This window comes from Podarcis erhardii (assembly GCF_964252035.2).
Source record: "Podarcis erhardii genome assembly, chromosome: 1".
Taxonomy (NCBI): domain Eukaryota; kingdom Metazoa; phylum Chordata; class Lepidosauria; order Squamata; family Lacertidae; genus Podarcis; species Podarcis erhardii.
Window position 1 is genome coordinate 12,172,606 of NC_138497.1, and position 25,740 is coordinate 12,198,345.

The following is a 25,740-nucleotide window of genomic DNA, read 5'->3' on the forward strand; positions in this document are numbered from 1 at the left end:
ACTGTCTAATTCTGAAGACTGTTGTGTGTAAAATATTCATATTGCACATGTTGGATGAATAAAACCTTGCTTTTAAAGTGTTTAATTCCAAAGGAGAAAATACTTTATATGGTTTTTTTCCCCCAGTGTTCCCCAATTTTTCCAGATTTTCTAATGGGGAAAAATGATTTTTTTTTTACAATCCTTCACATTTCTTGTGAAGAGCTGAAAACTATTGTGTTGCACTTTCTTCTTCAAAAGTGGGTCTACTTTATTAACAGGAAAAGAGTTGGTTGTCCTTCCCTCCCCTCACATGTTTTACTACACAGGAATCAGTTTGTCAAACTGGTTTCCTACTGTGGGTCTGGGAGGTGAGAGTGATGCTAGTGATAATCTCTGGCCAAGATTTAATAAAGTCTGAAATGGGGGGGGAGCCCCACTTCTGAAACCTTGATATAAATTGCTTTCCTTTCCTGACCAGTGCAGAATTTATGGGGGTTCGGTTTGTCTCTAAGGTTCTCTACACACTTCAGAGTGCAAAACCTGTACATTCAGGACAATTTCTCCTTCATTCTTCAACTTACATGTGTGTACTGTAATGGGTCGCACATGAGCAAGGCTTTCTCAGCAGCATTGGGTAGCCTCTTCATTGGTTTACTGGCGAGAGGCTTCAGATGTCACCCACCCTAAACTGTGTTTCCTCCCTTCTCTGATAACTGAGAGACTCACTGCTTGTGTGCAAACATGAATTAAACCAGCAGTATCAATTAATCACTCTTCCATCACCAGTATCTTGCTCAGTTGAACAGAGATGATTCATTCCCCAAAACAAAATGTTAATCTTTGACGATGCATTTATCCATTTATCATAGGAATATCTTTCAAAATATGTTCATTGTAATTTCTGACTCGGGACATACTAACTTACACAAACTTTAAAATCATGAATAGTAATAACCTGGTAGTCTGTTTTGTGGTGTTGCCTCTTAGCAAAGAGAAATGGCTCTGCTGTGGACACACAAGTGTTTCAGGCCAGAGGTTAAGTTTCTAGCTCAATATCTCTCTAGAATATTTGTTGGGAGCCATTCAGATGGACCACATGGACTTGTGCAGTTAGGCATTTTGACACACACACAATCTAACACACAAGGCATTATTAAACCTGGCCAGTTTTGTGTTCTATTAACTGAAGTACATGTGGGAGAATAAAAAGTTTTGCAATCAGAGCCGTAGATAGGTGATGTTGTGCCCCTGGCAGAACCGTTCAGATTGCGACCTCCCTAGCCATGGACAAATTAGCTCTTTTTATGCCTTTCTTCCAAACCCCCACCCCACCCATTCAATTCACCCTCTATTTAAAACCTTTTCTTATGAGGCAATAATGGATATTTTACTTGACATTATGGACATATTTTTGCCAATTTTGCGCCCCCGCCTGTGCCCCTGGCGGGCACCCTCCTCACCACCCCCTAGCTACGGCCCTGTTTGCAGTAGACAATGCAAAGCTTGTGTATTCAGGTTGGTAGCTGGAAGCATGTAGAATACGCTGCAAGTCAATAAATTCCTGGCCTAACATGGTGCTATATATGTCAACTACATATTTATTTACACCGTTCGTGGCATGTCATTCTATCCATTTGAGACACTCATTGTGGCTTGCAGTCCTAATTATAAAACCTTATTTGCATTAAAGTGACTGCTTCAGGCTCAGGTTAATGGGGCCGCATCCTGTGGATCCAGACGATGGTGCAATCAGTTTTTCCTGTTTAGGTGTTTGTAGACAAGACCTGAGGAAGTAGTCAGCCCTGATCAGATATGTTGGCATGTTGTGATGCCAGTGTTGCTTACCTGGAAGATATGAACAGCATTCACATATAAAACAGCTCTAATGACAAGTTAATAAGCTTGAGCAACTAGATGTGCCATTGTTACTTTTCCGGTAGCGTGTAGTCCTTGTACTCCTTCATGTTGCTAGCAGTTACCTAACAAGACAATTATAAAAATGGCAGTTCTGATCATAGATATACAAACCCCTCGCCTTGGCTTAATGGTCAGTGTTGTGTGTTGTGAATATTTCTGTGAGTTTCTTGCAGGAGGCTGAGCTGATACAGACGCTATGCCTAGTATGACTTGGGGGGGGGGGGAATTGGTCTCATGAGTGCTCTATGGTTCCCCTTCTATGAAGTTAGAAACCACAACCTGCAATGCCACATACCCCGCCCCAATATTAATGCTTACTTCATGGCTCCCATGTTGTGCTACTCAGGAGCAGGGATTTTTAGAGTGAGTCCAGGCCTGTGGTAACACAACTGACCTTTTAATCCACTTGACTGATTCTGAAATGATTGGCTTGCTTTCATATAATACGCTTACAAAATGAGGTACAAGAAGCATTTTGAAAAAAAGAAATTTAAAGCTCTTCTATCTCTGCTCATCACACACACACACACACACACAAAAAAAAACCCCAACCAATTCCATAGTGGATGACAACTAAAATTTTTATATATGTACAGCAGAAAATTGCAACCAAATAATAAAGCACAACAATTAAATTTGACATTAAACTTCAGTCAATGCCTGTGTAAATAGGCAGGTCTTTTAACAGATGCCAAAAGCTGCCATTTGTTTTAATTGTACCTCAGGAGTTTTAAAGCTGGGGTGCCACCACTGAAAGGTTTGATCTTGATTCTAACATCGTGTTATATTCTAGTGCTTTGTAGTATTTTAAACAGGCTCTTACCCTCCTGGCTTAGGCCATCTGAATTGTATATGTTTCAGTAAATGTGGGTTGAGTATATTATTGCATAAGCGTGTACACAGAGTGGGGAAATACATAATGAAAATGTGGACTTTGTTGGATGCTGCCCAGTGTAAGCATTGGGGGGTGTCTGTATTTGGCCAGGGCTGTGTGATAGATGTATGCTCACTTGGTGAGACCTATCTCTGTGTTGCATAATAATATTCTAAAATATGGTTTGAGGTATGCTTCAATCTTGTGTGGATATTTCATGCCATTATTTGTGATCACTGCTAAAGCTGGCAGATGCAAGAGTCATGGAAAGTCAACTGTCGAGAAGTTTTGGAGTAGGGAGAGCCTCCAATCTCTGCAGTTTTAGGAGAATTCATGAGAGGGGAAGGGGATTTGTTTACTGCTGTGTGTTCTATCCAGGACTGGAGCTTCTGTCAGTGGGCCTGGAGGCTTAGTCTCATCTGATCACCGCATTTGTAGAGCCCTTGAGCAAAGGAAGTATTTGTGCAGGGAACCACTACAGTCGGGACTGGTATAATTCCCTGGGTACCAGAATCAAAGTTCCTAGGCACCTTGCCCTTTGAGCCATTCGGCAGCACTGGTTGTGTATATTCATTAGTGATGGTCTTACGACTCAAAACTAGTGCTGCAAGAGCTACTACACTTTTGGAATTTGTACTTGATCCGGGATGGCTTAGTGCCAATTCAGATGTATGCACTGCTGCGGGAAGCCATTATTCCAAGCATCCAATGAGAAGGGCCAGCATTAGGGGTACTATAAACATATTTAGAATTCACAGGAATTGCTGCCAACAGTTGAGAATACTGTGCATAACCAAATGTTAAAACTCCATATTCCTTTGCAAAGTTGTCTATTATTGTCTCAAATTGTTGTTAGAATGAAGAATAGGGAATGGAATGGGAGAGTAAAAGCAGGTTGTTTCTGTAGCTGATCTGCTACAGCAAGGATTATCCACTATTCTGAGGTGTCAGACCAGTTCTTGGAGGCATTGATAGGTTGGATGTGGGCCAATACATTGAGGTTATATCCTGTATAGCCAAGTATGTCTTGAAGTTGCGCGTCTGGGAGGTGGGGAGATTGCCAGTCCTGGACAGGGTTGCGCTTGCCTGGAAGGAACAGGTCTGCGGCAGGGGAGTGCTCCTGGGTTTAGCTGGAGACTCAGGTGTCCTTTATATTGAGATGGTGGATTTAGGATGCTTTGATCAGAACCACTTTAGCTACTATGCAAGTCCTGAACATTTTAAATCTGTTGGCTATAACAGCTTATGCAGGCAGAAGATGTGATGTCATTCTCACTGATATTAACTCTCCAAGTGTACTTTGCGAAGTTTGACATCGTAAAGAGCTTCGGGTGGCAGCTTGAACAGTGCTTTAAATGTAATATTTGTATACTATGCAGAGTTGGAATTGTTTAGATTGGTAAAGGGTGTGTAGAGGAGTTTTCATTGGTGGCCATTCTGGAAGCTAACTTAAAATTTACATTTTTATGGTTTTGAGTAGCTTGAAGCTGAATTGCTATTGTGTTGTAAAAGTTGGGTATTACAGAGATTATGTTTTAACAGTGAAAGTTTCAAATTGTGTTGCATACTCCTTTTAGATCTTCACTTTTTTATCTGAAAGAAGGCTTTCCTCCCATTCATCACCATAGCATTTTGTTTTCTAACATACACAGCCTTAACTTTTTAAGGTCTTCTTTTTAAAAAAGGAAAAGAGGAATATTCTTGAAGCTTAGTTTGCAATGTATTTCAGAGGAGGCTGAAAATATAACTAGAATTAGAAGGTGAGAATCGTGATTATTTCAATAAGTAGGAACTACAAAGAGGAGCCATATGTTGTACCCCTCTCTACAACTGTCACTTCTTTGGAGGGAGGGGAAAGTTTATAATCCGAAATTGGCTGTGTTAAATCTCTAGTAGCAAGTTCTGTAAACTAACTAGTCTTAACATCTGTAGAACCCCTATTGCTGAGTCAGCTTTGCCATATTTTCCATATGTCTGACAAGGTATAGGTAGAATCTGCAAGACGTTCAGTCATTGAATTCCATACATTCCTCAGGCAATAGTCATCTCCCACTTTTGGTTCCCAGCAATTCAAATACATTCTTTATCTGAACCTGGTAGCCATCATGATGTGTAGCCATTTATACTTGAGACTGAGGCCCACCTCCATGCAAGTATATGGAGGGTATCCTTTTTCTGGAAGCTATCATGAAAAAAAGACTGCAGGGAGGATTCTGTTAATGCTCATTTGGGCGCTTGGCAGTGGCGTAGCGTGGGGGGTGCGGGGGGGGGGGGCCGGCCGCACCGGGTGCAACATCTGGGGGTTAGGGTTAGGGGGCGCAAATCCATGGGTTAGGGGGCACAAATCCATGGGTTAGGGGGCCCAAATTACTTGCCTTGCCCCGGGTGCTGACAACCCATGCTACGCCACTGGCGCTTGGTATAAAGAGTTAATCTGTTTTAGCAGGAGTAGCCAACATATAGTCCCATGATCAAGGATGATGGCTTTGTAGTCTGTAAAATCTGGAGGGCACCAAGTTTGTGGCCACTGCTCTGGACTGCATTGCATGATATGAGGAGCACAATGAGTTCTAGAGGTCTCTTTGATTCTGTATAGGTCCTGTTCAAAATGGGCCTCCAAATAAGATTTAATAGGAAGGAATCCAATATGGGATGGTCTTCTCACTGGTGCTTTCTACTACCACATGGCAGTGGGACTACAGCTGTGTTATATATGTACATATATAAAAACCCTTTATTATGTGACTTACAGGAATGGGAAGGAAAGTCAGCGTCGTTTCTGTTTAAAACAATAAGCTAGCTGAAGCAGCCATTCACCAAAATTGTTCTCCATTCACCAAAATTATTTGCAGTGCAGTTCTCCAGCCAAGTAATATGTACAAAAATGCATATTTTAGGGAACATACAAAAAGGTGTTATATTTGGGGGGGGGGTTTAAAGCAAAACTAGGCTTTATTTCACCCAGGTCAAAGACCCAGTTGTCACCCCCAAAGTGCATCTGCATACACACATACACACACACACACACACAGGCTGAAAGCCTCAATGGCGCCCCTCTGGAGGCTTCACCTGGGGCGAAAAATGGCTAGCCCCCCTGTAGCTACAGCTTGGGGAGGGGTAGCTTTGCAAAGAATGTGTGTTAGAAATTAGCACTAAAATGCTGGTGGGAAAAAATAATAAACTGATGTGGAAAACTGAATTTAAGATTGAAATAATGAGAAGCAAAAACGAACAGATGTGTCCCTCCCTTAGTGACTTACCTCACCTACTTGAGTTATCTGCTTCAGATTATTTGTACTTGTGACACAGCTGTCTCCGATTGTGTTGGGGCTGTAGTGGCCCAAGATCATTTGTGGATGGCATGCTTGGCAGCAGGAGCTTATGGACACATGTAGTATTGATAGTGCTCGGCACCATGTACACAAACAGATTTGCAAAGTGCAGGTTTTGGTGAACTCTGGTAATGCAGTAAAAGAAGAAACCTACTAGCCATTTATTCTTGGTAATATTCATCTGCTGTGGCATTTGTCTCTGGCCACCAGTATGATTGCCTTGTGCATATTGTCACTGCTGTCACGCTTGGTAGAATTCCCTTTTCCAGGCAGCAACATCCTTTTCCAATGCAGGGAAGCATGAGGTGACCCAAGCTTTTTCCTTCTTTGTATGGAAGCAAAAATAAAACTTGGAGCAATAGTTTAACTCCACCTCTGTGTCAGCTGCAAAAATAATAACAGTTGTGAATTAAAGTTACTTTTCCCATCTTCATAAATACTGGTGGGAGAATAAATGTGAATGCTTCTGTCTCCTCAGTAACTTTGTAATAAGTCTTGGGAGGCAACAACAGTGGGTTGAAGTTGTACATTTGTATAGATCTTATTGCTGTTTCAAATGAAAAAGCAGCCTTGATGCCTCACCATGACCTTGTCATTCAGAACCACTTAAAAACTTGATGTTTCTGTCTGTTCAGACTTCAGTGTCACGCTTTAAGTTAAAGTTCTATGATGGAGGAACCTTTCCTGGACTTGGAAAACAACTTGTCCATGGCACACTGAACTGTTACCTCTGTGAAGCGAGTTTCCCCATTAAAAAAATACCAGATATTTATAGTGAAACCTGAGAAGGCTGGTTGTTAGTGTGTGAGGCAGGCAGGATTTAGTAACCAGTACAATCTGTGGCATCTTAAATTAGCTCAGCCAACTACTCCGGACGGCTGCCAGTTGCCTGCACCCGTGCCATTCTTCCTCCCCACCCCCATGCTACTATAACAGTTGTGCCAATCTCCACAGCAGGAGAGGGAAGGGACAAATAAAACCGCATGTACTGCCCTCATAGTGTTGCCTTGTTTATAACTCTTCGCCCTCCTTTAGGGTTGTTGGCTCTGAAACGAGAAAGACCAATGAGAACCATGTGTGTACAGTCATACCTCGGGTTAAATGTGCTTCAGGTTGAGTGTTTTCAGGCTACGCTCCGCAGCGACCCGGAAGTAATGGAGCGCTTTACTTCCGGGTTTCGCCACAGGTGCAGACGCTCAAAATGACGTCACGCACACGCACAGAAGCGGCAAATCACAACACAGGCAGACGCGGGTTGTGTTCACTTCAGGATGCGAACAGGGCTCCAGAGCGGATCCCGTTCGCATCCAGAGGTACCGCTATACTTTCATAGAGCTGCCCTGCTTCAGATGGAGCTATGTAATGATCTAACCTGCTGAGGTAGCCTGCTGTTCTCAACAAGCCTGTCACAAATAAGTCTGTAGTGTGCTGCTAAAGGACATACTCACCCCCTTGTTCCTTGTTGCGCATTTTTGTTTGTTATATTTATAAACTTCCAAGGAGTTCAAGATGGCATACACCATTCTCCCTCTCTTCATTTAATCCCCACAACAACAACCTCTTGAGGCAGGTTAGGTTGGGAGGCTCAGTGACTGGCTCAGTGTCGCCCAATGAGTTTCATGGCTGAGTTGGGGGGGGGGTGAACTCTGGTTTTCCAAGTCCTAGTCAGACACTCTCACTTAGGGTGGTTTAACTTTTCATACCAAGTGGGCCACAGTAGACACAGAACCTGTAGGCCACACAATGCTTTGCCACCCAGGGGGGAGTGAGGGCTAAATTTGATGCCCTCCCTTGCCCTTTCATTGCCTTTCCAGAGGGCTTTCCTAGAGCCCTCCCATCTCTTTCCCAAAGCTGGGAAAGTGCTAACTAGGCTTTTGGAAGGACTCTCTCAGAGCCCTCATATCTCCTTCCCAAAGCCCAGCACCTTTTGCTTACCCAGGTTTGGTAAGGCTGTGGCGGGGGGTGTGCGTCAGATGTTGAAGAGTAGGCATGTCCAACAGGTAGATCGTGATCTACCGGTAGATCACTGGATGTCTGTGGTAGATCACCAGTACAGTAGCCCCCCCCCCCCCAAGAAGCTCATCAACTTTTGCTCCCCTAAAAAAAAGCTCAAAAACTTTGGTGTATGAGGCTGGCCTTGGAAAGCAGAGGGAAGAAGGGGGGACATGCCAGCAATTGGGAGCCAATTTTAACAAATCTTGGCTGGGCAACCAGTATTGCTCCTTGTTTGCTTCCTGCCTGCTAGTCCTTAATCAGGCATCCCCAAACTCGGCCCTCACGATGTTTTGGGACTACAACTCCCATCATCCCTAGCTAATAGGACCAGTGGTCACAGATGATGGGAATTGTAGTCCCAAAACATCTGGAGGGCCAAGTTTGGGGGTGCCTGTCCTTAATAGTCACTAGCTAGTTATTCACCTCTGGAGCCATCGGCGATGTCTGGCAGGAGCAGCAGCCTTCACCCAAGCTGCATTGCACCAATGCTTCAAACAGTGTCGAGTCAGCCTGATAGTGCATATACCTGCCAACAGGATCAGCACAGGTGACTATGGAAGCAGATGTGCACTCAGGAGGGCCATCCCTCAGTGTCAGAGTATCTGCTATCATGCAGAAGATTCCAGGTTCAGTCTCCAGCACCTCCTGTCTGAAACTCTGGAGAGGCTCTGCCAGGCACTGCAGGCGATACTGAGCTCTGATGACTCTGATGCGTCTGATGCAAGGCAATTCCCTGTGTTTTCACACTTTGATAGGAAACGGGGGGGCCCATCGCAACTGCAATTCTGGAAGTCTCAACAGCCGTGTTTCAGCAGATCCACTGGTGTATTTAGCTTGAAGCTTTGATGTGATTCTGGGCCACACTGTATGGTGTGTTCAAAGTGGGTGCCCTTGATGGAGTAACGTCACAGACATAAAGTGTACTAGGAAGCAGTATGTGACACTCTCAATCTCATCCTCTAAATCAGTGTTTCCCAACCTTGGGCCTCCAGCTGTTTTTGAACTACAATTCCCATCATCCCTGACCACTGGTCTTGCTAGCTAGGGATGATGGGAGTTGTAGTCCAAAAACAGCTGGAGGCCCAAGGTTGGGAAACACTGCTCTAAATGACGTCTCAGGGCAGGGATTAGTGATTACCTGGAAAAATTAAGCAAATTTTGCTGCTTTCCAGGTGATGCCGATATTGCTTTGGCGTTACTAATAGAGAAGTATTTATGCAGACATTGCCGTTTTCCCTGTCACTATGAAGTGGTGATCAAGGTTGGATGCTAGTCATTAATGGGTGGAATCAGGGATGTGGGATGGAAAAAAATCAAATTATATTTTTCAGGGGGAAATTTATAAAAAATGCTTCTTCATAAATGAATGGCTAGTTGCAGTACCAGTCAAATTGTGCGGTTTTCACACAGGCTTGCAGATTATCCCTATGAAGCACACAGGTGTTGTTGTTTTTAGTTGTGCTTAAATGTATACTAACACACCCTAAAAGTTATGCATGGTGTATCTGTTTTCTATGCATTTGTTTTGCTTGAATTTTAAGCAGTGCAGGGAAGTATATACGTTGCTGCTGCTGCTGCATTTGTCTTGTGTCTTTAAAAAGATACATATTAGCTTTTAGTTTGTTTGAATATAGCATTTAAACCACTGTAAGTGCACTTAATTGATTTTTTTTTTAGCACATACTTTAGTTCAGCTCCTCTCAGCATTTTGAACATTTTTATGGATTTATACAGTGCATAAACTGAACATGGTGTACTTTAAATAAAATTAGTATTGGGGGTTTGGAAAACTTATGGGTTCGGTTTTTTAAAGAGAAAAAACTCACTGGGGAAATCAATCCAAAATGGCCTAGCATTCCAACCCTTTTGTTATAGGTACCATCAAACTTTTAGACACTATGATTGATTCTGATACCTTGGGATCTGATCAGAAAGGACTTGAGAGCCTGCAGTGTGCAGTCTCTTGCTTTTGTAAACTAAAAGCCAGTGCTTCTGTAGAGGGGGGTCAGCCTGCAACTGTAATTGCCTTTTAATGCCTATGCTAGCTGAAAACCTTTGTTTTTAACTTTTTCTGTTTTTACTGTATGGTTTTATGCATTTTGTTATAAACCGCTGTGATACTTTTCATGAAAAAGCAGTCTATAATTTTTTTTAAAAAAAGAAAATGAATGAATGAATAACGCAGTCTTTCATTTTTGGAAAGCATATCTGCTTTACTGAATTCATCCTGATCTACTTGTTCCTAGTGAACTTTCGGTTAATGAACTTTCAGAAGAATACCTGGGCCTAGTTCCCTTTTATGCATACCATGTGTGTATAAGGAGATTGCTCTTGAAGTCTGAACCCTGATGAAAACTATCTAAAATTGCTTGACAGCCAAGAATGTCTTTATTTGTTCTGGAGTTGTCCTCCAGGTAACAGCTTAACCTATTTGTATATACAAAGAGCAAATATTAAAATACTCAACAGGCACTGTAAATTGAAATGAAGCGCTGGCTCCTTTGAAATCCAATAAACTCACAATAGCCAAATCTCTGCATTAAGGTAGCTGAAGCATAAAAAGAAGTTTTGATATGATTTGGGGGAAACTTCAAGACTGAACAAGACACCATAGTTTACTTAAGCAGAACAGTCCTCAGTGAATAAACCAGGCTTTGGGTCATATGTCTTCATTTTATAAGCATGTGTTGTGTTGTGTTGTGTTGTGTTGTGTTGTGTTGTGTTGTGTTGTGTTGTGTTGTGTTGTGTTGTGTTGTGTTTACATGCTCTGGGAATGCTTTTATATATTCCCAGTTCGAGAAATATGTAACTTAGCTGTGTGCTTTTCTAGCACAAGATTGTTAATGTCAGTCTTGCTGGAAAATGCTCCTAAAATTGATCAGGAGTTGTAAAATGTTTTTCTGTTTTCACATCTGACAGTGTATATATGCTTTTGGGGGGGGACATTGTTTACTGTGCGCAGAACATTTTTCAGTGAGTTATGCATGTGCTGTTGCAATGCACGTTATGTTGTATGAGCACCGTGTTTTGAAGCAAGCACTATTTTGCCCCACAGAAGCAGTGGTTGCTAGAACTAAAGCTAATAATATGTTTTTACTTTTGCAAATGGAATTTTCTAATATTTTGAATAAACTCATACAGTATTCAGCTACGCTTGCCAACAAAAATATATTCTAAATGTTAGCTTCTTAAATGTTCAGCCTTAAATTAAAAGTTTTTAAATAGTTTTCCTAAATCAACCTTCCTCCCTCGCACCCCAGAAATAAAAATGTTGGAATCCACTCTTTTATTTCTCTGGAAACTATTATATTGTTGCACAGAGACATGTGCGCACCCACTTTTTTCAACAGAGTCAATGCATGAAAAATTAGGGCTCATGTCTATCCACACTGTCTCCCAGTTTGATTTTGGCTTGGACGCTAACTCTTAAAACTGGTTTATGCCCTCTGATTCATAACATTCCATCATTAAAATTTTTATTGCACCAACTAAGACAATCGTGAATATGTAACTCAGGTATTACACATGTTACATCCTCATATCCGGTCATGTTTGACCACTGAGGATGCAGAATATGAGTGGCTTCAGACGTTGAACAATTGAGGGAAACGGAAAGTGCAAATGAACTTGTGCTTCCTGTTTTTATGCTTCTGTTTTAACACGTAAAGCAGGGGTTCATTCATATCTTCCTCATGAAAATGCATGTTCCGTCTTCATTTGGAGCTCTCACTTGATCCCACAGGGGAAGAGGTGCTAATTCCACTTCAGAAGTTACACAGAATTATGGAAAAACAGAAAGCAAAGCTGGACTCCAGACAGTCCAAAGGAATGAGGACCAGTTACAAGTATACTCTGAGAAGTAATGCAATCCACCCAGACATTTCTGACCCAAACCCTGGTCATTCAATTTATTTGAAACAAAACTTTAGCCCAAAACATGTACTAAATTCTACATTTCCCTCCTTCTGTCCTCCTCCTGTAAGAAAAGAAAGTGCTTTCTTCTTCTTCTAGGAAATATAGGTGCTGGTACTCACCATGAAGTTGTTACAATAAGTGCCACACTTTTAAACGACAAAAAGTTGTGCCGGTACTGCGTACCCTTGAGTACCCCCCTTTAAAAAAGCACAGCCTAGGATCAAGGTAAATGCAGAAACCTGATAGAGCAGGTCTCCATTTCTATACGGTTGTCCCCAAACAAATCTTCTGAGCACTTGTTACATAATGCCTTACTTTGCATGGTTGCCAGCTTTGGTGTGCGGATAGGGTTCAGTTTGGGTTCAAGGGGAGCAGGTTTAAAGTTAGACTGAGTTTACTGTATCTCTGACCTAGCTTTTGAGTTCAACTTTGTGATTACAAGAAGGAACCCAATTCCATGCACTCAGTCTTCTCTCTCTCTCTCTCTCTCTCTCTCTCTCTCTCTCTCTCTCTGGGTTTTCTCTCTCTGCACCAGCTGGGAGGGATTGCTGCTCGCGGGATTTGTCCAAATAGCACAGCAACCCAGGTGCTAAACCAGCTATGTCCATGTCAGCCGTGATATTAATACCCCATTCCGGGAAAGAGGCAACACAGAAGCGATTAGGAGTTACGGCATTTATTTATTTATATTGCCTTCAAGCAATATATGATGATATCATGCTTGGTAGTGTCTTAGATCCTCCTTAGAAACACCTTTCAGGTGAATACCAGTGGCACCATCGAGATAAATACCTTGCTTGAGGCTGCTGTCACTCAAGGAAACTGTTACGCTAAAACTCCTAGGTCCCAATATGTGTGAAGACTTTCTTATGAGCAACTTTGAAATGACTTCATGTAGATAATTCATGCGGTGAATGAATAGTTGTGTGCATTAATTTTTTGCAAAACTGAATATTTGCATTATTTGTGTTTATCTAGTGCACAAAGGTTTTAAAGATTTTTCTTCTCTCCTTGTGTGAAAAGGAGAGACATGTTGTTAGATATTCTCCACTATCCTTTGTGAAACCTGCCACTTTTTAATCCACGAGGCCCCCAAGATGATACTTGGTCTGGGACATTATGAAGGATAGGAAATATAGGCCCAGTTCTCAACTCAATTCCTGCAATGGCAGCAAAAAAGTAAAACATTGGGAAGGAAGCAAGGGTTGTGCTGATGTCGCTACTAATGATGACCCTCACCCCCAAGAAATTCTCTCTGGCGAATATTTAGCAAAATGATCCCCCACAAATTGGGTGAAGAATTTGGGAGGCCGTATTTGCTCAGCTTCCCTCCCACTTTTCATTGAGAGGAGCTCGATTAACAACATATATGGGCTTCCAATGTAGTATATCCCGGCCATGACCAGCCCACCTAGATATGGTAAAGGCAAAGGACCCTGGACAGTTAAGTCCAGTCAAACTTGACTGTGGGGTGTGGCACTTATCTTGCTTCAGGCCAAGGGAGACGCCGTTTGTCCGCAGACAGTTTTCCAGGTCATGTGGCCAGCATAACTAAACCGCTTCTGGTGCAACGGGATACCGTGATGAGTGCCAGAGCGCACGGAAATGCCATTTACCTTCCAGCCGCAGCAGTACCTATTTATCTACTTGCACTGGCATGCTTTCAAACTGCTAGGTTGGCAGGAGCTGGGAGAGAGCAACTCGAACTGCTGACCTTACGATCTGCAAGCCCAAGAGGCTCAGTGGTTTAGACCACAGTGCCAGCCGCGTCCCTCTCCCCCCCCCCCGCCCCCACCCAGCAAGGTTGAAACAAGTGGTATGGGCTTTATGGGAAATTTTGAATTGGGAAATTTTCCATTTCAAGTGGCTGACCTGTGGCTCTCCAGATGTTGGTGGACAACTCCCATAATCTGTCACCAATAACATCTGGATGGTCACAAGTTAGCCACTGCCCTCGTAATAATAATAATAATATAATAATAATAATAATAATTAATTTAAATTAAATTATTTGTACCCTGCCCATCTGACTGGGTTGCCCCATCAAGGTATTATCTCGTACATGGTTGCAGTGTTAAATAGCTTTCCTTTAAATAGAGTCTTTTTGACCATATGTGACTTGGGTTTCTAAAATACAATAAATTTGGTTACTACACATATCAACACTTAAGTGTAACTGTAAAACTTGCTTTACAGTATGTGAGATTCTCGATGATTGCCTTTTCAAGCTTTCCTTGCACAAATGACTTGTATGTTGATGGAAGAAGCAAAATAACATTTGTGAAAACAATAGATGCTTCGGCCAAATCAGATTCCTGCCACTTTCAGAATTATAATTTATTTTGTTCCTCTCCAGTAATTAATTTGTGTTTTTGTTTCAGAGATCGTTCACGTTAATAATAGAAGCCTGGGATTGGGATAATGAGACAAAAGCTGGTGAGTACATCATTAAAACTTTAACATTATGAAACGGACAAAAGTAGAATAACTGCTGCACGCCATTTTTTAAAAGCTTGGGGTGACCAGTTAGATAGCATATGAAGTGAGGGTGTCATTACAGATTAAGCTACAGCACTTATGAATGCATCAGTATACTTCCACTATAACTGGAAATGTGTTCTCTAACACATTTGCAAGGGGTTGGACTAGATAACCCTTGGGATCCCTTCTAACTCAGCGATTCTATGACTCTTCAATTCTAAGAGCCAGTGTTCGAAACTCCCATTGTTCTAGGCGCATTTTGCCACAGGGAATTTCATTAGTGTGAGCAGCTTCTGAGCTCTGGGCAGTACAGCGCCTAAGTTTTCAGATTAAAACTGCAGAGTGGAAGGAAAGGAGGACCTTTTTCTGCCTCCCCACTTCCAGCTACTCTCTGAAGACTGGAGAAGAGACTCTCTTAAGAATGTTAGAGGGGTGGACAGGGGAAGGACTAGACCATATGAAAAATGAACATAATATTTTAGCTGCAGTTCATTCATTTTCAGCTTTGTATTCTTGTTGTTAAAGAAGCGTGCCTGGACATTCCATTGTTGCGCACATAACCTGGGCTCCAGCTTTCATATCTCAGTTTCTAACACGGCTAAGAGCAGCTGTTGCTCTCAAGCTTGCAGCTTGGTGGATAATGAGAATGACATTTTGTGTGGGGCTGATTATTTGCCTAATTTTTGTAATTGAAAGTTATGCTGGGAATACTGGTTGGGGCTGAAGACAAGGTGTCAGTTAATGCATGCTGTGTTGCCTTTAGATTTATTCAGTCTGGCCTGTATTGTATAACCAATGTATGATCCCATAAATGTGTGGAGAAACGAAAGTAGATTCTGAAACATCCTTTAGGCCACTGATAGCTTTAGTTGTCCCCTGGTGCTTTGGTTATGGGCCTCACTGCATCAGTTTCATTGGTGTATAGATTCATTATCTGTTGGACATATACCTAGAGACATTTGGGATTCATAACATCTTCTGTGAATCAACACTAGTGACGCCTTCAAATATCTGAAAATAGGAAATTTGCCGAGAGGTGTTTTTCCTTAAATTCTTCTTTGCCTGCTAAAGTTATGGCTCAGGACAAGGAAAATCTGGTTGATGCATATATTTATCTAAATGTTAAGCAGCACAAAAATAGCTGTTCTGGTTTGGAAACTGCTAATCTGATTGATCCTGGTTCTGCAATATTATGGTTCACTTTACTTCGTTAGCATTAAATTGAAACCCCTGCCACTCCTTTCTGTGCTGATTGTCGTTGACTTCTTGTACCTTGGTAAGGATCAAAAGAGGAGAATGCATCTCTTCTAGAAAAATGGTTTTTCTTAGGAGTCCTGATTTTATACCTAAAGAACCATAATTACAGTGTGCCTGCTGGTGAAGCTCGCCAAATTTCCAAAATTGTGTGGTAATTCTTCTCTACCAGCTTTTCCTTAATTGCATGCCAGCTTACAAGGTGTATATCTTGGTCAATGTAGAATGTAAATGGGATTTCACCTAACAAACCCCACCAGTATAATCCCTGCAAAAGGGCTTCCACTTACACAATGAGGCTATCCTGCAATGCCCTTCCTTTCAAATTGGCTGGGGGGGGGCATCAAGAGAACACCCAGAACAGCAGGTGGGGTGGGGGGGAGGGTAATAATCAAGCTTTAAGCATGTGCAAAAAGAATCTTTGTAATAGCACAACGTTGAATTCCACTCAATACATTTTTTTTAAGGCTGGCTCAGTAGTTTCTGAAAAAGTAGTATTCAGAGAAATGGCTTTCTGTAGACAACTTGTTGCCTCCAGTCTCTTTCAGAATTTTGGCTAATACTACTAAAACAGCATACGGCTTTCCCTGTAAAACAATGCTGGTTAATAAATCATTTTTAGTGAGGGCACTTATGTAGCAATGGGAAACCTGGGGTTTTTAATACGGAGGTGAACATCCCATTGAAGACAAAGCAGTGCATCTTTAGTTGGCTGTGCACCTGATTTATGAGTATGGTTCTTTATCGGGCAAGTTATCATATTTGTGTGCTTGGGTGCTCCTCTATTGCTGGCCTTTGGAGAACTGCAGCAATCACTCGCTTAATATCAAGAACCAACGTTAGCAAAACAACTACTGATCCGTCAAAAGTTAGCTTGTTGTCTATGAACAAAGCCTGTGGCTTAATAGTCAATGGTGACTTGTGGGCTTAAAACACCCTAGAAGGTGTAAGGGGGGAAATTATATAATGCCAGTTGTTCCTCACCCCCAAAGGCACACTCCTCCATTGTCTCCCAAGACAGACGGATATCAGTGAATGTTCCTAGCCAGAGCAAATAAGTGCTTCCTTTGTTTTCTACCAAATTGGCACATGCAGTTTCTGAATCTGAGCTCTTGAAGCAAAGCTTAAGCAGTCCAAGGTGTGGGAGGCATAGGACGCTGACAGTTGTGACGGGGGTGGGGGGTGGGGTAAGTTATGGGCACCTGCGTCCTAGCCAAGATTCATTAGCAGAAGCCTGGTGGATACCTCTATGTGGGGAGAAGTTAATTACCAGTGCCTAGTCATGTATCATTAGAGACGGAAGCAGGGTGATGGGTAGGATGTAGGCAAAAACTAAGGGTAGCAGCAGCGTATGCCAGGCCTTGTGTGTGTGTGTGTGTGTGAGAGAGAGAGAGAGAGAGAGAGAGAACCTCCCAGTCACCCCCATGCAATTTAGCACCTGCTGGTTCTCCCCCAAGGCTCCTTCTTTCCTTCCCATTCAAGCTGCACAGGTTTCCAGTTTCAGAGCTATGAAATTATTTGCAATAAGATATCACCAGGCAGGAGAAAGGATAAGAATTCTCCCTTAAAATGACCATTTGCCCCTACATTTCCTTTGAAAACCCAGTGTTTGCTCTTAACGGCTAGTTTTCCCAGTAATGTCTAGGCGGCTGCCTACATCTCTGTGCTTACCTTCAGAAACTCATAGAAATCCTCCCTCCAGCAAAGCACTTGTAACAAATGAGGTTCTGGCAAACAGGATGCTGAGTAACATACCTAATAAATATTAAATGAATGGGACCATAATGCTTATCAGAGTACTACACTTAAAAGCTTGAACTATGCAGTACCTGGAGTCATCTGGTTTCAACTTCAGGCGAGGCAGTTTCCACGCAGGCTCCTGCACCCATCTGGCTACAGATGTGATTGGAAGTTGTTTTGAACTGTTTTTAATACCGTGCCTAGATGATGGTGACGCACCCTGGGAAGTTAGGGTGAAGGATGGGTTATTAATAATAAAGGTATGAGCTGGGATTTTGATGATAGCCTTATGTGAATCTTCAAAAAAAACAAGCATGTATGAGAAGTGCCAGCTCTACAACAAAGCCCATCTGGAAGCACCCTTGCTGAAGGGAGTAGTACCCTAATATGTATTCAGGAGGTATATGCAGAAGGCCTGGTGAGAACCCTGCTAAGCTGTACTGTACGGAGTAGCAACGATGCTGCCTTTTGCCTTGCATACAAAGGGCTAATTCTAGCTTCCCTTCTCTGCTTGCACAGGTGCTGGGTGGGTTGAAGGGCAAAATGCCAATGCAACAAGAGAAGGTCAAACTGGAATTAACCCTCCTATACTGGAACATGCAGGAATCCTGAAGTTTGGAGTTGCAAGACCATGTCTTAGTACAGTGGATATTTTACAGGGTTTTATAAAAGGGGGAAAAAGCTTGCTCGCTGTAAGCCATTGTTCTTAGATTTTGTGTTTACTGCGTATCTGAGAGAGCAACACAAGAGACTTCCTCACTGCTGCCCTTCTGCATTTTTGATTTCAGGATTCCCTTCTCTCTGACACTGTCAAAACTAGCTGCAGCTTCCTGGTTCACGGTACATTTTTAAGCTGGCCCTTTGTAGTGAACAACATGCCTCTTCTTGCATATGGGAGAGAATTTCCTCTCCTCCCTTCCCCCAAACAATCTAAAATAGTTTGAGATGAAATTTGAGTTCAACTCTAGCAGAGGCTAGCAGTGTATTCTCAAGTGGGTGTACTTCTGAGAAACTGGCTACAGGAATGTACCAACTTATTCATGCCTCTGGTATTTTCTCTTTAATGTAAGTAAACCCCGGAGGACTGCAAATGTAAAGGCTAAACTATAGCTGTGACATTGTTAAATGCATTTATCCCTTACGTGCATGCATTTAGTTTTGTTTTAAAAGTTGGTATGGAGGGCAGGAGGTGAACTGGATAGAGACTGCTGTGTGTGTATAGAGGTGTTAAAAATCAAAGCATCATAGAACTATAGAGTTGGGAGCAACTGGGAGAGTCATTTAATCCAACCCCTTGCAATGCAGGAGTCTTTTGCCCAACATGGGGCTTGAACCCGTGACCGTGAAAGTAAGAGTCTCATGCTCTACCAAATGAGCTATCCCAACATCTCTCATCTGTCCTGGAGCCCTGTGCTTTGAATTCTCATGGGGGGGGGTGTCACACAATGGTATCATATTTAGTTCAGTTTAGCAGCAGCAACATAGCAGGATTGGGATTGTTGATTTGTTAATGTTGTTGATGATTGTGCAAATCACTATTCAGAGTCAACACCTCCTGGTGCAGAGTCCTGCGAACAAGCTACAGGTTGACTTACGCTGACCATTTTGTCCCTATGATAGGAGCTACTCTGTGTCAGAATGGATATGCACACTTTGGATACCGAACTCTCTCTTTGTTTTTCAGATGAAGAACTGTTAATTGACAGAGTGCCATTTGCTGGTATGATCAACCCGGAAGATCGTTGGAAAGCGCTTCAGTTGAATGGTCATGTTGTTCATTTTGAAGCGCAAATACGAGTTAAATGTGATGAAAACTACTATGGCCCCCAGTGCAATAAATTTTGTGGCCCTCGTGATGACTTCGTGGGCCACTACACATGTGACCAAAATGGAAATAAAGCTTGTATGGAAGGCTGGATGGGTGACGAATGTAAACAAGGTACCACACTACTCATTCTTAAAACTGAATATTACGCTCATATCTTAAAATTCTTGATTCTTTGTTCATGACCTGATCATGCCACAGAACATTGTATAATAATGTTTAAAAGGCCCAGGTTTGCTGCATACAGAGTCAGACCACGGATTTCTCTAGACCAGCCTGACATCTTCCAGATGTTTTGGACAGCATCTCCCATCAGTAGTGCTGGCTATGCTGACAGAACTTATAGCCCAAAACATATGGAGGGTGCCTGGTTGGCAAAGGCTGAACTAGTTTACAATTTTCTTCTCCGATAAGTCCTCCAAGAGCTTGGAGGGTCATTATCTGACCCTACAGTCTTATATCGTTTTAAACTGGAAATGCCTGGAATGGAGCCTGCGAAGGTCTGCACGCTTGCCATGTGCTCTTACACTGAACCATGAAGCAGAGATTAACTTTCATGTTCATTCTCCACCAAATCTGAAACTCCTAGATAGGCAAAGAATCCCGGAATTTTGACTGCATGCAGTCCTTCTCTTAAGTTCTTTGCATGCCCATCATCTACCTTCATTAAGCCATTTATTAAATACAGTGGTACCTTGGTACTCGAACGGCTTGGCTCCTGAACGCCTCAAACCCAGAAGTGAGCGTTCCAGTTTGCAAACATTTTTCGGAAGACGAAGATCCAATGCAGCTTCCACTTGAGTGCAGGAAGCTCCTGCAGCCAATCAGAAGCCACTCCTTGGTTTACAAACTGTTTTGGGAGTTGAACAGACTCCTGGAACGGATTAAGTTCGAGAACCAAGGTACCACTGTATTTTTATCTCACCTTTCAATTTAAAAAATGCTCAAGGCAGCTTGCAAGGTAACTTCACTCGCCTTGGTGTACCAACAATAATCACTTTGTATTTTTCACATACTCTGGTTGTAGCTGGGAGTTGGGGTTTTTTTATCCAAGGACATTCTCCTTTCAACATACTTCAGCCTCAGCTTTAACAACTTGAACATGTAAACTGATGGTCAAATGAGAGGCTGGATTGCTCTACAAGCTTAATCTGAGGGGACAACCTGAAGTCTGACTGTGGTGCAGCAACTTAAGATACTTATGGAATGGATTTTTGTGTAGACAGTTCTGGTTGATTTTTTTTTTAGAGCTATGCATATTTTAAAAGCTGCAGAGCTTCAATATATAATAGTTCATAGGAGTTCTTATATCATTGAATATGTATCTTTCCAGAATTAGAAAGTGTTCATGGCTGTATAAGAACAGAGATAAATGCCACTTTAGACATGAAACTCCTGTAGAGGAACAGGAAGCACAAGTATCTTGTGCTTCCTTTCCCTCTGCACTACTTGTTGTGTCTGAAATACAACTTCTGCATCTCTCCTGCCTAGAGAAAACAGCTTTCATATTCAGGAGATGCTGAGAAGTAGTTAAAATGCTTGATAGGTGTGTTATTGAGGTTTGTTTCATGAAGAAAATGCAGTATTCAAAATGAAGCCATTTAACTAAATTTTCTAAAGTGTTGGCATTCACTGATGTTTACCCCTCTTTCTGTTGATAGCTGTATGCAAACAAGGATGTAATTTAGTCCATGGGGGCTGCACTGTACCTGGGGAATGCAAGTAAGTATATACGCAGATTTGGGGTTGGGGGGTGTATTTTTTTTAATCTTACCTTATGCTCCTGAGAAAGATGCAGGATGTAAATGCTTCTAGATTCGGTATATTGGTCTGTTTTCACACACAACTCCAAGCCATGGTTTGTTAAACAACCATAAGATGTTCAGCCCATGGCTTGTTTCATGAATGCTTGGTTTGTTTTCCAGATGTTATTGCCTTGTCCCATTGTAGCTTAATGGATTTCTGGCATATAATGTCAGACTGATTCAAGCTTCAAAAACAGATAGACTCTGGCTTCAGGTTATGGTTTGTTAGTAGTACACAGGCCATATTTAAGGTGCTGGACATGATTTGGATGATAAAATAAGCCATAGTGTAATAAACCATGGCTGGTCTTAACATGCAAACCAGGCTATTGACTTCTTAAGGTCGATCTTTTTATTTCAGATATGTTATGTCCTGCTTTTTAATTTGACCCTAGATTTCCAAAACTGGTGCTTTAAAAAAAATGCATATAGCAGCAAGCCCAAAGACTGTTTTATTTTATAGTCGAAATAATCTGAGAGGTGTGGTAATTATTTTGGTCTCCTTTTTCCATTTTCCATATTACCTGTTCTGGAAAGTATGGCAGCCTGTCTCCAAGAACAGGCAATTCTGAACCCTATTGCTCACATTTCTAGCAAGCAAAGTGACTGTCTCCATGATCAGCTGAATGTGTGTGGCAGGAGAGCCTGGGTATTACAGTAACATACTGAATTACGTTTGTTTGCTTAAATGTGTTCAGTTACATGGAGTTGTTATTACTGACTGTTGGCAGCTGAAAATGGGCTGGTGCCATTACACTAACCGTTCAGTGTAATAACACTAGCCTGCTTTGAGCTTCCAGCACAAAACTACATACCTCCTTAGGGTAGTTAGTCTGAGTTGACTAATGGCGATTAGGAACATGAGTGCCTTAATCCAAGTTATAGCACGGGTACATCTAGCTCACTGTTGACTAGCAGTTAGTCTGTTCTGGTTGGTAGTGACTCTTTAGGGTTACAGGTCCGACCAGAAGATGCCAAGGATAGAACATGGACTTTCTGTACTCAAAGTAGGTGCTCAGCTACTGAATTACAGCCTTGTACTAGCACCGTCTGTTGTCTTTGTCCATGGAGTTTTCTTGGCAGGGATACTGGAGTAGCTTGCCAGTTCCTACTCCAGGTGGATCACATTTGGTCAAAACTCTCTGCTATGACCTGTCTGTCTTGGGTGGCCCTGCACGGCATAGCTCATAGCTTCTCTGAGTTATTCAAGCCCCTTCGCCATGACAAGGCAGCGCTGGAAGAAATATCAACAACCTCAGATATGCAGATGACACAACCTTGATGGCAGAAAGTGAGGAGGAATTAAAGAACCTTTTAATGAGGGTGAAAGAGGAGAGCACAAAATATGGTCTGAAGCTCAACATCAAAAAAAGTTAATGGCCACTGGTCCCATTACCTCCTGGCAAATAGAAGGGGAAGAAATGGAGGCAGTTAGAGATTTTACTTTATTGGGCTCCATGATCACTGCAGATGGTGACAGCAGTAATGAAATTAAAAGACGCCTGGTTCTTGGGAGAAAAGCAATGACAAACCTAGACAGCATCTTAAAAAGCAGATACATCACCTTGCCGACAAAGGTCCGTATAGTTAAAGCTATGGTTTTCCCAGTAGTGATGTATGGAAGTGAGAGCTGGACCATAAAGAAGGCTGATTGGCAAAGAATTGATGCTTTTGAATTATGGTGCTGGAGGAGACTCTTGAGAGTCCCATGGACTGCAAGAAAATCAAACCTATCCATTCTTAAGGAAATCAGCCCTGAGTGCTCACTGGAAGGACAGATCCTGAAGCTGAGGCTCCAATACTTTGGCCACCTCATGAGAAGAGAAGACTCCCTGGAAAGACCTTGGTGTTGGGAAAGATGGAGGGCACAAGGAGAAGGGGACGACAGAGCACGAGATGGTTAGACCATGTTCTCGAAGCTATGAACATGAATTTGACCAAACTGCAGGAGGCAGTGGAAGACAGGAGTGCCTGGCGTGCTCTGGTCCATGGGGTCACAAAGAGTCAGACACGACTAAACAACAACAACAACCAGCACCATCATCTGCATGTCAGTAAAGGCTTGCCCACACTTCTTGTTCTGTGCTTAGTAGGCACAAGCCCAGGTGGTTTCCCCCTTGCCCTGCTCCTTTCTCAGGGAAAACCTGCTCTTTAGTGCTAAATTGGAGCAAACGTCAATCCATACATAGGAAACAGGAATTGCCGCGACAAGAGGAAATGTGGATAAGCCCTAACTCAATAGCAGTGGCGGTGGTATGTTTTGAACTGGGTGTGTGTTTACCCCTTCCTATGATGCAGTTGGCTTCTGAAATTGAGATATGCACACACACATCTCCACTAGTCCTTTCCTGTCTGAAATGTTTTACCTAAGTTTTCCAGTGCAAGCATATGTGTAGGAGTTTGCTTTCATTAGGCTGATGGCCGTGGTAGTTCTTTAAAAAAAGATAATGTGCATCGGATGCAGTTGTGTACTTTACAGGTCCACCAGCAGTGTGGAGTATTTCGTAGTTTTTTTTCTCGTTTAGCCTCCACCCTATTGAATGCACTGTGGCTCTTATTTTATGCTAGAGATGGGGACTCTGTGGCCCTCCAGATGTTGTTGGACTACAGCTCCCATTGAGATCCACCATCATGGCCAGTGGTCAGGCAAGATGGGAGTTGTAGTTCAGCCACATCTAGAGAGCTGCAGGGTCCGCCATCCCTGTTTTATGCTGAAGTGCCTTCTCTTCAGAAATCCTTGGATTCATTCTGCTTCTGAAATATTTTGAATGGAACTCTGGTATATCCGTTCTGATCTTTGAATGGGGATGTTGAAGAATCCTGCTTAGTCAGAGCTCTTAAATGATTCCTAAGGGAATATTATGCAGAAAATCAACATATTAGAAGTTAATTGTATGGTGAAGAAAGCTCTTGAATTCATGAATAGGTGGCTATGTGTCACACACAAACGCACGCACCAAAGTTCAATTGTTTTTTATGACTACTGGCAAAATAGTTTGGGGCTTTTCAGAGGCAAAGGGGAATTTGTGTGACACTGTATTTGTGGTGCCTTGGTGATACAGACGTTACTCTTTTAATTCTTCATAATAAGGTTTGTAATAAACATTTTGCAGTAGCAGTTTTTATGTAGCCAATCACAGAACAGTCCAATTAGTTCAGCAGTGAATTAAAGCTGCAATGAGCTCAGACTCCCATTTTTCTTTCCCCTTTCTTAGTTTCAGTCATGATGAAGAACTGTTCTCTTTAGACATCCTCTTAATTTTCCCTGTCAACATTTTAATTTTTCAGCAGGTTCTGGGGATGTGTAGTAATTCCTGAACAATTTCACATACAGAAATGAAATTAAGCTGCTCTAGCTTCTATTCATGTTGAATATGACCAGACTTCCTGTTAGGCAGGAAACCTTCAATTTATCCTTCCTTTATAGATGTGACAACTAATCAGCTTGCTGTACATAACCTTTTGACTTGTAAACACTGTGTTCCTTTGGTTAGGCAATCATTTTTACTGGTACAACATTGTAATAGGAAGCTAAGTCTTTTCTTGCAATAGGATCACATGCAGTGGCAAAATTTGGTAGCTACCAAGGGCCCATTGGTGCTGATGCCTTCTCTGGATTGGACCTTGACTTTTCCATCCCCACCTCCAACTTTGGTTTTGTGAGTTGCCTGTGATTTTAAATTTCCCACAGTGCCCACAAGCTGAGCTATGTTGGGGAACTGTGGGAAATTTAAAATTACAGGTGGCTCATGGCCACTTGATTTTAGGAAGACAAGGCACCAGCCCCCTCAAAACCTGGAGCCCCCACCCCAGAATGTATTGTAGGATGCAAGCTCTGCAGATGTTTATGTTCAAAACTAGCTGCTTCTTAAAAGTTGTGATATATATTATGCGCTTACTGCTTTCTTGGTTAGCATATCAGCCACAGGGGCAGCAATATGTGTTTTTACTTCCTTTTGATAATCGAACTAGGTTGAGAAAATGCATTTTTGTAAAGCAGCAGCATGTTTGGATAACAAGAACCCTTATTTAGCCAAATGCTTTCTAAATTAAAGTAATGGCATTAAACTGAACCAGTTCTGATGTTATGAAGCTAAAAAACCAGGGAGATAGTTGTTTCCGCATCCCCCTCCTAATATATAAATTAGCATAGAAGTGGGCTGTTGTGGAATATTGTGGGATGTGTGACAGTATACCAAATCTGCTGTAGTGGTGAAGTAAACTGAAATATTCCACTTTAATTATATCCTATCTCTTAATTTTCAGCTGTATTAATTTGTATCTTTATCCGCATTTCAGTTACATATTCCTGTGTCTAACTTTCCATTATTTGAGTATGCAAATAATATTAGAGACAGTGGGCTGAGGCAGAGACAATAGCTTGGTCAAAGATACTTAACTGAGTTTATGGCTGACATGAAATTTGAATCAAGGACTCCCTGGCCCACGGGCACATTTGCATAGTGGCAATTACTTGTTTTTGATTCTGGAACATCATTGTGAGGAGTATCTTTGAAGGCATTGAGGAGAGTGGGTGGATGGGGAGAGAAACACAAATTCCCATTTCCCCATACGTCCTCTTGCATTATTTACAGATGTTGCCTTTCTGATGTGTGGGCA

The 25,740-nt window shown here is 42.2% G+C and overlaps 1 protein-coding gene and 1 long non-coding RNA gene across 3 annotated transcripts in view; one reads left to right on the plus strand and one right to left on the minus strand.

Moving 5' to 3' along the window:
* LOC309345425 overlaps nt 1–25,740 on the minus strand; it is a 469,580-nt gene that overhangs the window by 57,286 nt on the left and 386,554 nt on the right. The window lies entirely within an intron of this gene.
* JAG2 (jagged canonical Notch ligand 2) overlaps nt 1–25,740 on the plus strand; it is an 88,206-nt gene that overhangs the window by 25,352 nt on the left and 37,114 nt on the right. For both annotated transcript variants that reach the window (XM_081858825.1, XM_081858826.1), the window contains exons 3-5: nt 14,397–14,451; nt 19,175–19,429; nt 20,977–21,037. In XM_081858825.1, coding sequence (XP_081714951.1) covers nt 14,397–14,451; nt 19,175–19,429; nt 20,977–21,037 — 371 coding nt within the window. The remainder of the gene's footprint in view (nt 1–14,396; nt 14,452–19,174; nt 19,430–20,976; nt 21,038–25,740) is intronic.